Raw genomic sequence first — 16,187 nt, forward strand, 5'->3', positions numbered from 1 at the left:
AGCTTGTCGATATGGGCCACAAATGTAAAATTGGCACATCCACAGTTGTTAAACTTAAAAAAAATTATTTCTCAATGAGTTTTCATTTAGTCTTTTTGACTTTAAACATGTAAAAATATTATAAAATACTTAAAAAAGAACACAACATATGATACTATGACCTGTTTTAAGATAATGCATCTTTAACACAAATATCTTTTGTCTTTAACCGATTATTAACTTCTAAAGAAAATCTAAAGAAACTCTGCCATAGCAGAAAAAAACAAAATAAACTCATTTTATTACACATTCTCTGAAAGTATCATTATTTATGGAGAGATGCTTCAGGTAAACATATCTTATTAAAAGTATTTTTAGATATTTTAATTGGAAAATTACACCAAAAAAGCACCAGGTAAAAAAAAAATAAGTTGCTTACAAGAACAGTAACACTAAAAATGAATTAATGTAGTCTACGTACCCAAGCCAATTTATCAAAACGAGCAAAAAGCTCATTAAGGGTCATCACCAGCTCCTGGGCCGTGCACTGAGACGCCAAACTGGTGAAGCCCTCAATGTCCGCAAACAGGATACTGTTGAGAGGATAGACAGAAGACAAAGACAGACAGAGAAATTGAGATCAATAGTCACAGAGCACCTTGTCTGGGTCACTGAAGTTGGGCTAAGTGAGAAAAAACATCGATTCAGTTCACTTTCTCAATTGAGGTTGGCCACTCTCAATACTTCAGTCTATCCTTCAATTAGAAAAGCAGGACTTGGCTGGTGCCCTCATAGCAACGAGAAGGATAGTCCGTCATCAACTACAATTTACGACATGACAGAATGGACACACTATATGGACAACATTATTGTGCGACGATAGGTGGCACTGTTGCCTTCATAAATGGCTGATAAAATTCACAACATTTAGAAAGCAGGATTCCAACACGGCTTGTGACATTTAGCATTTTCACACATCCAAGTTTTCCCAACACAGATGCTTCAAGCTGGCTTGGATTATGCAGGACAACATATTCATCATGCCCTGAATTCCACACGCTGCAGATTTGTAACTGCTTTACTAAAGTGGCTTGCTGTCATTTCACAGTGCTCGTATGTTAATTGATCGTGTAGCGTCTGGTATATCATAGGTTGCTGTATCCCAACTTGACCCTCAGAGAAAAGAGGGGAGAAGAAAAAAAACGAAGGAAAGTCATGCCTCAAGGACTGCGAGTTCGCTAATCTGCGTTTAAGCATTCAACATAGCTTCAGCCTTTGGAAAGATAACCTTAAGCGGTATCAGTGTCTAATGTGTCTGTGTTTTATCCAGGCTTGTCACCTGCTTCAGTCGCGTGGGTGCTGAGTGTTATAACAGTGTCGGTTCTCATTTGGGAGGTGTGAGGACAACATTGGCATCATTACCATGCACTGGTCTTGGCATTTGTGTACCTGACGTTGTCGTGTTTCTGGATGTAGATCTTGTGGAACATCATATCCTCTTTCTTGGCGTTGATGTCTGCCTTCATCTCCATGGCAACGTGCCTTGGCAACACGGAGAGAAGCAGACGCTCCTGGATCAGGTTTGAGATGACTACAGTGAGCATGTGTAAAAGTACACACACACACACACACACATATACATACATATATATATATATACACACACACACATACACATACATATATATATATATATATATATATATATAGACAAAAAAATACATACTTTTCCCCCTAAATTCCCTTTTTGAAAAGTGTGGTTTTTCTTGAAAATTTTGATTTTTTTTTAAATCGATTAGATATAGAGACATCTGTCTATGTGTATGGTTGAATCTTCTGTGCTTCTCTCACAAGGCTTTACAGTGCTAAGACCTAAAGCACAGCATGCAGTATCAGCATGCTTCATGAACATTCATGAGGTTAACAAGTGTGGCCGGGTAGGTGTGTTTGTGTACTCAAGTGCTTGCCGACCTGCTGCTGGTTCTCTCTCTGAAGGTGTATTCTGGCTTGGATGTATCCTCTGGTCTCCTTGAAGGCCTGTCTCTGAGACACCTCAGCTGGGTAGTGCGTGCAGATGCCAATGATGTTGGTGCAGAGGAGAATCACCGCATTGGCACATAGCTACGCAGAGAAAGAAAGAAAATAGTAATGATTTTTTTTTTTACATAGCTAACATTATTAAGTGCAAATACTAGTATGTGTGCAGTAGGTTTTGTGGGTCTGTGGGTTCTGTGTCTGTCCCATATTCCACTCTGAGAAATCTGCTCACCCTACTCAATGGTGTATCTAAGCTCAATCTTACTGTACTACGGCAGAGAAACACCAGGAACACATTGACCTGGCATGAATACAACATCTCAAGTTTCCCTCCTATGCTGACGAATAAAGATTTTCTTGGCAAGATAACTGGTGTCCGGTTCCATTAAAAAGATAATAATGGGGGAAAACACTTAATTCCAAGTCTACAATATCTTTCTACATCAACTCTCCTTACTTTTGCTCTACCTGTCCGAAACCTGCGCTCTAGCAGGTACATTTCCCTAGTAATCCCTAAAGTAAATACTTCTTTTGGCCGTAGCTCCTTCCAGTTTGCAGGTGCATCCAACTGGAATGAGTAACAGTACAAAAGACTCTGAAACTTGAGAACACCATCTCTCTCATTTCTTTTAAGAATCGACTATCAGAGCTTTTGTCTGTTCAATGTACATGCTGACCTTCCATCTCATAATCTTTACATTTAATTTACCCCTGCTCTAGTGCTCTTGTCCTTTGGTACCATGTTTGCACAGTTCTGTACATTATCTAATGTGTTATAAATTTGTACAATTATCCTGCGCAATAATGCCCCGTATCATCTACTACTTATGTAGTTGTCTTGTTACCTTTTAGACAATAATTTTAAGCTTTATTTTAGATTGCGCTCCATTAATTGTTTACGTACTGACTTTGTCTATTCTATTGTCCAGAAAATGTTGCATTTTAGTTTAAAATTTTATTTCTTGTGTATTTACAGTGTAATTTGTATAATTTATGTGAAACTATTTGTATGTCATGCACCCTCGCTTTATCTTGACCAGGTCGCCGTTTCAACTGAGAAAGTGTTCTCTACGTGCTTACCTGGTTAAATAAAGATTAAATAAAAAAACCATGTCTGAATTTTTATTATGAATTTTTTGTTGCCTTATTGAATGGGAAAAAGGTGACATGTGATGTACAATCCTAAATGTTCTTATTCTATCTATTCATCACACCTGTGAAACCCATGACCTCTGAGGATCTAGCCACCATTTCCTATCACCATTTTAACATTATTAATGAACATAGAACACAATGCATCGGCCATAAGGTCCACAGAGGTGGGGTATCTCTGGCTGTCTTACTAGTACCTGCTGCCTTGTACTACATTATTCATACTGAACACACAAAATGTCAAGGATTTTTAAGTGAGGAAATGTGTGGAAACAGTCTGTATCATAAAGGCATACTGAATGAATCAAGTTGCTTTACACTCGTCTCGATGCTTTGAAAATCCATATCTCAGAGGATGTGATTAAAAGTGAAAAAAAAAAAAAAAATCAAAACATGTCCTCCCTTGTCCTGGAGCTACAATTAGTTTCATGTGTGTTGTGTTTATCAGGGGGGACATAAATATTAATTCTTGCGAGCCAATCCCAGGCTTCACTAAAATGGCTTATTATTTTTTTATTCTTATTCAATTCATTAGCAGTTCATATATATTTTACAAGCAATTAAAATAAACACAACACAGTTACAGAGCACATAGAAATGCGGTCATAATGTCCAAGAACAGCTGAAGACCAATTAAATGTAAAAGTGTAAGGAGTTGGGCCTGCTTTGTGGAGTAATATCAAAAGCATCCAGCAATCAGTTTTGTGTTTCAGTTCAGGTATTTTATCTCTTTATCAGTACAAGTATTTGTAGTTTAGATATGCGACCAAACCTGTGTTTAAGCGAACATAAGATGGTTTGCGGTCTTACTGCAAATGGTTTCTGAGAATTATGTAACAGTATTATTTACAACATTTTAATTAGTTAATCTAAAAAAAAAAACATCAAACACATCAAGTCAATTTTTCATCAGTCAGAATAAGAAAAAAAAGTTTGGCTGAGAGAATTTGTTAAGGCCTATTTCTCTGCAACAAGCATTTTCTTCTTTGCCGAAGAGGAACAGTCTTTATTTATCCACTTGACAAGAAATGGAACAGCAGAGCTTCAGAAATATAGCTCCACTCCCTCTTTCAAGTGGCCCTAGAGTCAATGTACAAACATCTTCAGATTTTAGAGTTCAGGAAGAAAAGCCAGAGCCATCAGGCATTCATATGAGCAGATGACGTTATCAGTTTGCGTAATTTTAACAATAAGGTGGGTTGTGTGGTCTATCCGTACAAGTTTTCCAAAACTAAAAACGTTCCATTCAAGAGACACTTACTAACACCAATGGTCCAAGACACCAAGCTGTTTAGACACAGAAAATATGGAGATGTGATTGACAGATTGCCAATTTTCCAACAGTGGTCACAAAAAGCAGATTGCAGAAAGTAATTAACTAGTATCTTCTAAGAAACTCATTGAATCGCAAAATACTACTTCAATATCAAAAAATTATTAATCTGTATGCTTTTACCTGCCACCTCACCTAAATTGAGGTGCCATAATAACTGAATACAATGATTGGTGCTGTGGATATGCACTGTAATGCTATGTGTGCTTTAAGCTTCCACGTTTATCAATATTTTGATTCAAACAGTGTATTTGATTTTTGTTAGAGTCATATCTCATTTGACGAGGATCCATATGAAATAGAAACGCACTTATCAGGTATCAGTGTGCTGGCAGGCCGCATTTATCCATCGCAGGGCCTTTTGTTTACCGGTCAAGACTGTCACCGTTTCATTTTCTGTATACGAACGTGTGAAATAGAAGTTTCATTTTCAAATAGGATTGTGTGTAAGCTCTCAATGAAAAATTATTATTAAATCTTTTTTATGCATATTGTTCATTAATTTAAAAGAAAATGATGAAAAGAAAAGCATAGGCTTAAAGTATGTGCAAATGCTACATTACTGACAATGTAAATTTCAAGTACACGACTGTTCAAAAGTTTGGTACGATTTTTTGTATGTTTTTGAGTCTCTTATGCTCAACAAGGCTTCAATTATTTAATAATAGAAATACAGTAAAAACAGCAATTTACTCCCATGATGGCAAAGCTGAATTTTTATAGGATCATTACTCCAGTCTTCACTGTCACATGATCCTTTAGAAATTATTCTACTATGCTGATTTGCTGCTGAAGAAACATTTCTTATTATCAACGCTTAATTGCTTAATATTTTTGTGGAAACTGATGCATTTTTTCTTGACCAATTTAATTTATTCTTGTTGAATAAAAGTAAAAATCTCTTTTTTTACCACACATTTTGAATAGTAGTATATGTATCATGCTCATAATTTAATTTATTCATTTTAATTTAAGTAATTGGGTAATCAGTTAAGTAATTGGGTAATCACTTTTGATGTGTTAAAACTACTCCACTACTCCTACAAAATTACAAAATGCCAATCCATTAAATGTCCCAGTTTACAACAAACGTCATGGTGGCATTCGATCAGAAACACTATCAGAAGTTAGCATTAGTCTGCTAATGCTACACCTGCTTTACTACCGTGATCTCCAACATGCAGCAGCCCCCCTCAGTTCGTCTATATCGCACTGACTGGGAGAGGATCATAATAGTGAAATTTAAAAAAGGTTGACATTTCAACTGACAGATCTGACACAAGAAATGTCACATGCTTTTACCTCAAAGCAAAACTGATTAAATGAAACTGTCAGATCACTCACTGAGTGTGTGTGTGTGTGTGTGTATAAGACAAGGAGCTACACAGGGCGCAGTTCTCTCAGTGTTAAGGGACTGTGTGTTTAGAAATGTCAGAGAACGAAGACACTGCTGTTTTATTTAATTATCATATTAAAGCTGACCTGAACTGAAACAGACTGAACATTTAGTACCACTGTGGAGGCACAACGAGCCAAACCACGCTTTGCCTTTCCAAATCTTTTGTATTCATTATATGATTCTTCCTCTCATGGGAGGACTTTCGAGCTTGGGAGTAAGAATTTGTTTACAATACACAATATTTTTGCACCCAAAACATACCTCTCATAATGTTGCTGACACACACTGAATAGAGCAGGGCTGGTGTGGGAAGAGTGAGGGATGATGGGATTTTATTCAGAGAAACTCTTTAACAGCCTTCCTCTTTAACAGGGACTTTTCCTTCCAAAGAGTCTAAACATTGGCTTATAAGGTGGTGCACTGAGGTTTCTGCTTTAACAGTGCCACAAAAGGTAGCTAACATGAAGGAGAAAGAAAAAAATACAGACTAACAAAATAATTATTGGCACACTGTGTGTGATCAAGAGAATCTCTTGCCATATTTCCCTGAAAGATGCGGAAATATATCACAGACACTGAAGTCATCACATATTTCATGACTATGATATAATGATGGTGTTTAAGGTTTTAAATGTGCCGTGGGGTCACATGACTCAAGACTAGAGTAGAAATCCATCCAGATGTTGTGGCTGTCTTGGCAACCACGAGTTGAAAACATCAAGTTATATAGGGAGTGGTGTCACTTCCAGACGATTAACTTTGTCAAACACGACTTGTGCTGGGGTGGATTTATTCTCAGTTCACTTTGTCACCTTCTTGGAACAAAGGAAGTAATGAAGAAAGACGGAGAGGGATAAAAAAAGTTTTTAGTTAAAAATGTTACATACTGTTTTCAATAACTGAACATTTCCATTTGAAGGAAAGAAGGCAAAAAGAAAAAGGAAAAAGACACTGAAGGTAAAGGGAAAGGGAAAGGGAAAGGGAGGAAAAGGAAAGGGACTTTGACTGGGACTTTGACTGGGACTTTGACTTTTTTGGCACTAAGCGAAGTAATAGTTTAGGCCAAACAAAAATTGGTCTCAGCTGAGCAGTGAAGCCATTCAGTGAACTTTGAGAAAAATGGCAACAAACACAATGAGCTCACCAGATATGGGTCAAGGCCATGAAATTGATAAAGAAAGAACACTTATGAATTTATATTTTAAAATCACATGGCATATCTCCCAGAGACAAAGGGAGATTTTCAAAACAAAGCTTGATGAAAATGGCCCTCTTCGTCAACCATCTTCCTTATAAGGATAATTTGAAAAACAATCACTGAGAGATTTCAATGTTTTCCTGACTTTTTTTTTTTTTTCTGGGAACCCCACCCATACAGCATCTCAGTCCTGGCACAATAACACGGACCATCCTCAGGGAAGAACGTGTTGTCTTGACGTTTGTTGCTGGGAGCTACAGGATCCTGAAACCCCTCAAGCTAGGACCACTCAACACACTAACTACCACTAGCTCTCCCAGAGATACAAACACTGATTGCCAGCACTTGACCTGGTCCTATGCCACGTCTAGGGCTGTCAAACGATTAATCGTCACACACATGCTTGTATATATTTAAGAAATATTTTCATGTATTTACTGTATATAGATTTATATATAATTTATATTATATATAAATATGTTATATATAAATAATATGTTTTCCCTAAATATACATGCATGTGTGTATCTATACATGTAGTTTACTACAAAAGCAAGAAAAATAGTTATTGTCTGACTGCTTTGGTCACCATTGACTTTCACTGTGTGTAAAAGAGCTGCTTGCACACAACTGCTATAACATAAATAAACTCAATCTCAAACTGTCAATCCTGATCTCAGGAGCCATTGCACAAAGCAGACAAACAAGATCAGAAGGAATTAGAGAAGGAGAAGTGGTGGAGAACGAGTGAGGATAAAAAAAGAGAGGAGGCAGAACATCTAAATGAATAGATAAGTAGGCAAAACAGTCGGTTTCTGGGAAGTCGCCGTTGAGCGAAAGCTCTGGTTTCGCTGGGCAGTTACATAATAAAGCCAAAGCTCTACTCGCACTGGAACTTGGCCCAGAAGCGTAATATTATACGTACACTCAAAACCTTATGACAGGATTTAGTTAAAGGTCCATGGAGGACTATATTGATAATTTCATCATGATGTTTATTTGAAGGGAATGTCGGATGCAGGTGACGTGTTTGCAGCATGAACGAGAAAGCTTTTAAGTTTTAAGGTGGTCTGTGAACTTGCCTTATCAAGCAAATTCCTGGAAGGAGTAAATCATAAAAACATTTGATGAACTCGAATGAACTTGTCATAACTACTGAGGTCTCATCCCTATCACTGACTGCATTCAAAAGCAGGCATATGAAACGCAACTTTACGGCAGAGCATTTTAATCTATGATTTATGGCACATAAATTGTAGTTCACAAGGATTTAAAGTCCACTCATAAACAGGAGGAAAAAAACATTTGATGGGCAAGGGAAATGAGGTTAAGGTCAAAGCTTTTTTTCCCCCCATTTAAGTCCTTTTCCTCTATGTTCTACTATGGGATTGTTTATTTCTTTATCATTCATAACAGTTTGAGGCCCCGGGCCCCTGATAAATTACCATGTCAGCCTGTAGAAAGAAGCAAATTTACAAATAGGCCACATAGTCAGTCATCTGATTCAAGCCCTCAGCAGTGCAAAGATGCATTCGCCTTTTATAGTGCAATAATTATCTGCTCAAAACAAACAGCTGCAAATTAGAAATATCCAGCAATAGTACAATAGGTTTGATGCCTTTGGGCTCAGAACATATGACAGCTGTATAGAAGAATGATCAAAAAGAGAAAGCCAACGGAAAACAAATTGAGGATCCAAACAAACCAACAAATTGGCACTGACCTAAAAAGCTTCAGAGGATGAGACTGAAATCTGTTTTTACCTGTTTGTTCTAATGAATTAAAGTGAAGGTTTTAACAACAAATCTTTGAAGAATTAGCGTGTGCCATATAATTTAACAGTTCATAGTGACCTGGGCCTGTCAAACAAAAGCAACAGAAAATTATCAGTGCTCCTTCTAATGTTATAATGTGATGCCTAAAGTTATTTGGAGCCATCAAAATGATTGATTTTAATTTGTGTTTTATTTTAGACTAATAGTATGCAAGTGTAACATCGGTCATAACATAAAAATTAATTGTTGGTCTACACTACAGTTCAAATGTGTTGGTTCAGTTATACATTTCAGCCTATATTTTAAAAAAAGAATCTGAATCATCAATTAGCAAGTATGCATTAAATAGATCAAAAGTGATAGTTAAGAAAAATGTAATTCAAATAAATGCTGTTCTTTTGAACTTTCATTTATTATAAAAAAATCCTACATAAATAATGCATCACAGTTTCCACAAAATATATTAAGCAGCTGTCAAACCACCGTTTTGAACATTGATAATACTAAAAAAAAAAAATGCTATTTCTTTTGAAAAGAATTTCTTATGATTATCAAGTGATACTGAAGACTCTAGAAATGGCAATAGCATGGACTCATTCAGAAGCCTGTAGTTTCTGTCACTGTATACCAAGAGCTTCATAATGTCGATGTTACTCCAATGTCACTGAAGTCCATAAAATAAATGTGTTCCTCCTTTTTTATTCTGAGCCCTGTACTAATGTGCTCCAGGACAACACTGAGCCTGTCTGTCACAAGGTCAGACAAGCACAATCAGTGACACACGTGACAGGCACGGGACAAACACCTCCTCCTTCTCCTGCCTGGCATGAACAATATGTTTTGTGTACATAAATACAAAGAGAAACTTCAAAGCACAATGTCAGGAATTTTTTATCATTATGATGAACTTGGAAAGGGTAAAGTGACACTGGCTAGTGCTCGACAATTTTACATTGAACAGCAAACAGAGCATTTCTTCAAAAAAAATACACAAGTAAAGCAAAATAAAAATGGCATGAAAGTGAAGGCGTCCTAATCCATGGATTATACTGTAGACATTAAGCTCTCAGCAGTCCAAATCACAGAGTTTAAGTCAAATGCCAAGGCGAATCAAGCAATTTCCTACAAGCAAATGAGCCAAATGAAATGCCATACTGCTCTGAAATCTACTTAAACCGTTCAGAGTCCTCAATTCTCCAATGCACAGCAAAAGCACACAGGTCACCACAACGGCATGAATCCAAAAAAAGATGGCCTGAAATCCCACAAAACATCAATTGGCCCCTGTGCGATGAAACATACACTGAAAGAGAGAGACCTAAAGGTACAAAGGTGTAATGCATAGAGGCAGAGAACAGTGGAAATCAATAGTTTCCTCAGACGAAAGACAAGAATGAGAAAATGCATCAATACTTGAATAATATGATGATTAGATTTAGATATGTCAAAGGAGTGTGAAAATAAACCTGATAAAATATCAACATCCATCACCAAAACCATCATTAGAAACCTGTATGACTTTCTGACAACCAGACTGCTCATTTCCGTAAAAAATTTATTTCAACCAAAAAAAATGACAGAAAACCACCATAGAAGTAGTCCATATGACTTGTGCACTATTTTACAATCCATATGATAGCTTTGGATGAGAAAAATACTGAAATTTATGGGGTTTTTTATCCTTTATATTTGCCTCTGGCCAACAGTGAGAAGAAAACTCAATGACCGTAGCAGTAGACAGAGCATTACACATTTTTGATTCAAGTTATATGTGGGTAGCTCTGGTGAAATGTTAAGACTGACCATATTATTTGCTGCCTAATTTATTTTTTCTAACCCTAGAGAAATAAAAAAGGAGGGAAAAGCACCAGAGCCGGTTTGTCACGATAATTAACGTTTACCACCATTATCATCCTAATACATGAGCAGTCATTTATGAGCCTAATGCAATTTGGCCATCACAGTGCTAAAACCCAGTATTTACTTTGAGTGAGAAAGCCCCAGTCATTAGGAAACCATATAGTCTGCTATTACAGGCCTTGTGTGACCCATGTTTGAAATGTTATTATTAGACATGCTATTATTACCACCATTATCAATACACTCGTATCAGGTTCAACGTTGTACTTATCATTAAATCCTAATTTATGACACCTCTACTGTGCCGATTAGTCAGGCACAGTCGTCCACCGCTCAAGGCAGTGCAAGCGCTAATCTTGAGGTTGACCCAAGGTCATCGAGAAGTTTTGATTGATCGCTCTGCAGGCAAAACAGCTGTTGGCGTTACAATTGAGACACATCTTTGTTAGCTTTGCACTTTATAGCAATGTTGTTTGCGCTTTCTGAAATTTCATTTGGAGATTGCAGATGAGAATCATATAGAATTGAATGATTCAATGTTCATTTCGGAAGTTGTACCTTTCACTAAACATATTTAGATATACGGGAAATCGCAATGGAAGACGATTTCGATATATCTAAATATGTTTAGTGAAAGGTAAAACTTCCGAAATCTCCGTGTAAACAATGCGTGACGTACATATGCACGCGATCACTTCCAGTGTCACGTTTCAGTTCGGTTCAGTTGGACATCTGATTCAGAGCAGTTTGACGGCTGTTAATAAGAGGTAAAAACTATATAAATACTGTTCGTTTTCTCACACAAACCGCTCGTTTCGTGTCTTAGGCCATCAGTGTGTACTTACATTCACGAGCCATTCAATCATGTTTAATTTTGACTTCTCTGTGCATGTTCTTTGAGGTGGACCCCCTAAAACTGCATTATATGACTGAATGTCAAAATTGAAAATGCTGTGGAAACAAAGACACCTGCATCATGGATACCCTTGAGGTAAGCTAAAACATATCAAAAATTTATTTCAAAGTGAACTATCCCTTTAAGCCCGCCCGCCGACTCTATACACGATGTGATTGGCCTGACCAGAGTTTGGTTTTTCCAGCTAAAACGTCTATGTAGAGTTGCTAGACACTGGCTGCGAAATAATTTTTGCTGCCGCTAGGGTGCGTCTAGATTTCTAGGCTATATTCATGTTTTAAGGAGTCAATAAAGTCTATATATTTATATGTGTGTGTGTGTGGCTATGCACCAGTTAATTTAGCTACTAAACACAAACGTGTAACCAGGTCTCAGGCTAAAAATAACATTCAGCTTGGTGTCTGAAAAAGGTGTTACATTTATCCCCTTAATTTGCTAGTTTCTTCATGAGCCTAGTTCAACCCCACGGGACAATGTTGGAACAAAAGACACATAACAGGTGCTCTTACAGTTTGGACTTGCACAGTGACAGTGGAAACACAGAGTCTACAGTTTCTCCATATGACAAACAAAAAAAGTCAAAAGCAGATAGTTGACCATACCATTTTTCCATTTGAACAACAGGCTTAACATTATATTTTTATCCATAAACAGCTATAAGTGGGCGGTTGTCCATAAAAGCCCCTTCACACCAAAGACAATAACTATAATGATAATGATAAAGATAATAATTCTAAAAATCGTTTTAAATATAAAAGAATAGCAGAGTTCACCCAACTAAAGACAACTGCACAAAGAAACGATATAGTTGGAATCACTTTCAGAATGATATTTTCCAACTGATGAACCATAAAAAAATTGACAGCCAATCAGACTGGATCCTGCTTTGAATCCTGAGCTAGAGCATTTAAAGTGGCAGACACAAAACTGCAGTGCATCTATAATAAACAAACATTATCGTCCGTTGGTGTGAACTCTAATATAGTTAGTTATATTTATAGTTATTGTTTTTGGTGTGAATGGGCCATAACATGACACTTTTTTTAATTAACATCAATTTTATTTATTTTTTTCTTTTTCTTATTGGAAATTGATTGGATTTTGAAAACTGGAGATACCAGAGCTAAAACCGAATGCGAGTTTTTCTAAAACAATAGCTATTTTGCTAATGATTAACAATATCCAATATCTTGTGTGGCCCATGTCGCACAGGAAAAGATGTTATAGAGAAAAAGTAGGAAAAATTAACATAAAAATTACAAAGACAAATTTTTGGAACAATGTTAAATCATTCACTGTAAGACCATGTTTTGAATCACTAGTTTATTTTAAAAGGCCTTGTGGACTGTAAAAAAAAATCCTGTTAAATTTATGGTAAAAACTGACAATAATATTTCCAGTTTTAGTATGCCTATATATTTTACAACTTATAACCGTGTATTTTATTAAGTGATATAATGTTAATACTTTACCAAAATTGGCCTTTTCCTCTTAAAACGTACTGATAACCATAACAATTATGCAGGTGGCAAAATAAAAAGCCACATGATGAATCACAGTTCATCGTAAGCGGTCTGTAAGCGGTCTAAACACAAAACATCATCAGGGTATCATACATACGACACTTAGGGTGTGTTCACACTTGTAGTTTGGTTTGCTTGGTTTGTTTAAACTAAAAAACATTTAGTCCTGGTCCACTTAGTGTTCAGACTAGCATTTTTATCACTCTAGCACTTTTATCAACTAAAGGCATAGGAATATATTTTTGCTTTTATGTCGTATTGCCTATTTTGAGATGGAACTACAGAACGTTCAAAACAATGCTGTATGCAGGAATAAATGCGCTCGTTGTATGTGCGTAGCCTACATATGATGGTACTTTGACCAGCTGAGAACTCATGAAGAGCTATTAAAATGTGTAAAGGCTTCATAACAGCGGCAGATGTCCTCCGTCACACACACAAACTTGTTTAGTAAGCACCAGGGTTCGGATAGCAGTGTTCACACTTATTCAAATAACCAATCGCATCAGGGTTCGGTTTAACCTAACCTATCATGCCAAGTGTGAAGTGAACATACCCTAAAATAACATAAAGTGTAATACAAAACATGCAAATGTACATTACTAATAAGAAAAATAAGAAGAAACTAAATATTTTATACAAAAATTTAATCATATGTGATGTTTAATTCAAGGACATCTGGGAATGTCTTTACTGTGTTTTTTTACCGTAAATATGGCAATTCATAGTTTTAACTTGCAAAAAAAAAAAAAAAGCCAGTATTTTACATTAAATTGACATAATGTGATGTTAAACCATTTACAGATTTTCACTATATATGTTAATCTAACCATTTTTTTACTGTAGCAGTTTTACAGTATGTTTTTTTTTCAATATCTTTTTTTTACAGTGCGGCATGACAAAATAAATGTTTTCAAAGTACAAAATATTCTATATAATCTCTCATTTAATATGTGGTCATAAAAACGGAATAAAACAAACAAAAAATAATTTACAAAATACCATTGTAAACCATTTTAGATGAACTACACGACGCAGGACATGTCTACTTTCAAAAAGTATTTCATGTCAATTACCCCAAACGCACAAAAAAATGTATCTAATACCTCCCCTCCCAGTCACGAGTGCAGAACTTTAAGAGAGCAGCAATATTATGGAGCTTTTCACCCACACAGCGGCATGTCATGCACATAAAGCCACTGCGGCTTCCACAACTGAGCACTGTTGTCAAAAGTGAATTCATGACTACAAGTGAGAGAGAGTGAACAATTGAAAGAAAGGCCTTGGGTGGCAGTATTTTTTTCCAGCCATGGCCATCAGTCCGACACTATTTCATACTGTTGATCGACAGCCATTCCTGCCACCACATTCCAGCCCACACCACCCCATCAGTGTGTATCTTCACAAAGACAGCTATTGTCCCACTGGTGATCGCCCACTGACCCGCTCTATCTGCACTGCACCGCTGGTCATCTCGGAGGGACACGCAGCACAGCCAGAAGGAGTGCAGGGGTGTGAGAGGGATGGGTGGGGACAGAGAGAATGGACGATGGCGAGAGATAAAGCGAATGAACAGTAGATGAGCTTTCTGAGGTGTAGCTGCATTTCTCAGATTAGCCCGTTTGGCCACAGGATGAAGAAGAAAAGCTTGGCCCCTTTAAATACTAGTCATCAAGGATCGGACATACCAAATTGTTTTAGCTTTAAAGAGGATGAATTAGAGACACAGTTTCTCAGAGAAGGTTTTATCATGTCATGTTTTAGTGCGCATTACTTTCAACACGCACCACTTGTGTAACAAATTCTGTGTATTCAATAACACATTTATCGTTGAACTTCAAAAACAACTGTTAGCTAAATTCTCATTATTTCACATCATCCAAAAAGGTGATTTTTGTGATGACTATGATAATTGTAGATATTTAGCATAATTGTTTAATATTTCACAAAAAACTAATTTTTACACTTTATTTACTAAATATTATTCGCCAAAGTGCATTCACAAGTTGAAAGTGGTAGTTGCATAGGCTGTAAATGGAGGGACAGAAAGTCATTTGTGTCTCTTAATTTAACTCTTAATTTGTGTTGAAAATGAACGAATATGTTACGTGTTTGGAACGACATAAGGATGAGTAATTAATTTTTATTTTTCTGTGAACTAACCCTTTAATTACGTTTACTTTTGTAACATAATTATAAAAGTCTATCTATCACTTTTGATCATTTAATGCATCCTACTCAATTTAAAAACATCTTACTGACCCCAAACTTTTGAATGGTAGAGTATATTATATAGAATAAACAAAATGATCGTGATCGGTCACTCCGAATTTGCAAACTACAAGTTAGCAAACGGTTAGCATACCTCGCTTGCTCCCTGTAAGAGAGCATTTACATAAGCCACTAAGCAGCCACACAACCAGTGGACTTTAGTCCTGCATTGATTGCCCACAGGGTTGGAACCTATCCCAAATGTCTATGATGAGAATCTACAAGTACATGCTCTGGGGCATGGCCTGAGTCAATCAGCAGCCATTATCCCAATCCATTTCTATCATGCTGAGTGCCAACTGCGGAGCCCACAGCACAGCTGTTTAAGGAGCAAGCACACAAAAGCCCAAGCTTACTGAACCAGCATTAACAGTGTCAGGACTAGATCACATCAAACATGGGGGATATTGCATTTTAGCCACTGCATGGAAACATTGCATGCTAAATGCATCAAATTAAGAGCATTTAAGGACAAAGCAAAGTTCGAAAGGGAAAAGAATTTTGGTAACTAGGATCCATATACATTGCAGTCCGACACTCGAAATTCTTTACTGAAAAAAGTACTGAAACAATCAGTTTCAAACAATAACCAATTGATTGTTCGCAAAAGCCACACCCCCTAGTTACTACGTTACTACTATTGTTACTACGCCCGTCAAACAAATGGTCAAAAATGACCAGCGCGACACGCAAGTTAACCAAAAGCTGTATTTCCGATGCATCAAAACATTTGAACTAACCCAC

At 36.7% G+C, this 16,187-nt stretch overlaps 1 protein-coding gene across 3 annotated transcripts in view; it reads right to left on the bottom strand.

Moving 5' to 3' along the window:
• Positions 1-16,187, bottom strand: part of adcy6b (adenylate cyclase 6b) — a 31,508-nt gene that overhangs the window by 10,147 nt on the left and 5,174 nt on the right. For all 3 annotated transcript variants that reach the window (XR_005618506.2, XM_039652432.2, XM_039652433.2), the window contains exons 4-6: positions 1,951-2,100; positions 1,429-1,550; positions 461-572 (exon numbers count right to left, since the gene is read on the bottom strand). Coding sequence is in view for 2 of the 3 variants with exons in the window: in XM_039652432.2 (XP_039508366.2) it covers positions 461-572; positions 1,429-1,550; positions 1,951-2,100 (384 nt within the window). In the remaining variant the exon portion in view is untranslated. The remainder of the gene's footprint in view (positions 1-460; positions 573-1,428; positions 1,551-1,950; positions 2,101-16,187) is intronic.

This window comes from Pimephales promelas, chromosome 20 (assembly GCF_988280905.1).
Source record: "Pimephales promelas chromosome 20, fPimPro1.hap1.1, whole genome shotgun sequence".
NCBI classification, from domain to species: Eukaryota; Metazoa; Chordata; class Actinopteri; order Cypriniformes; family Leuciscidae; genus Pimephales; species Pimephales promelas.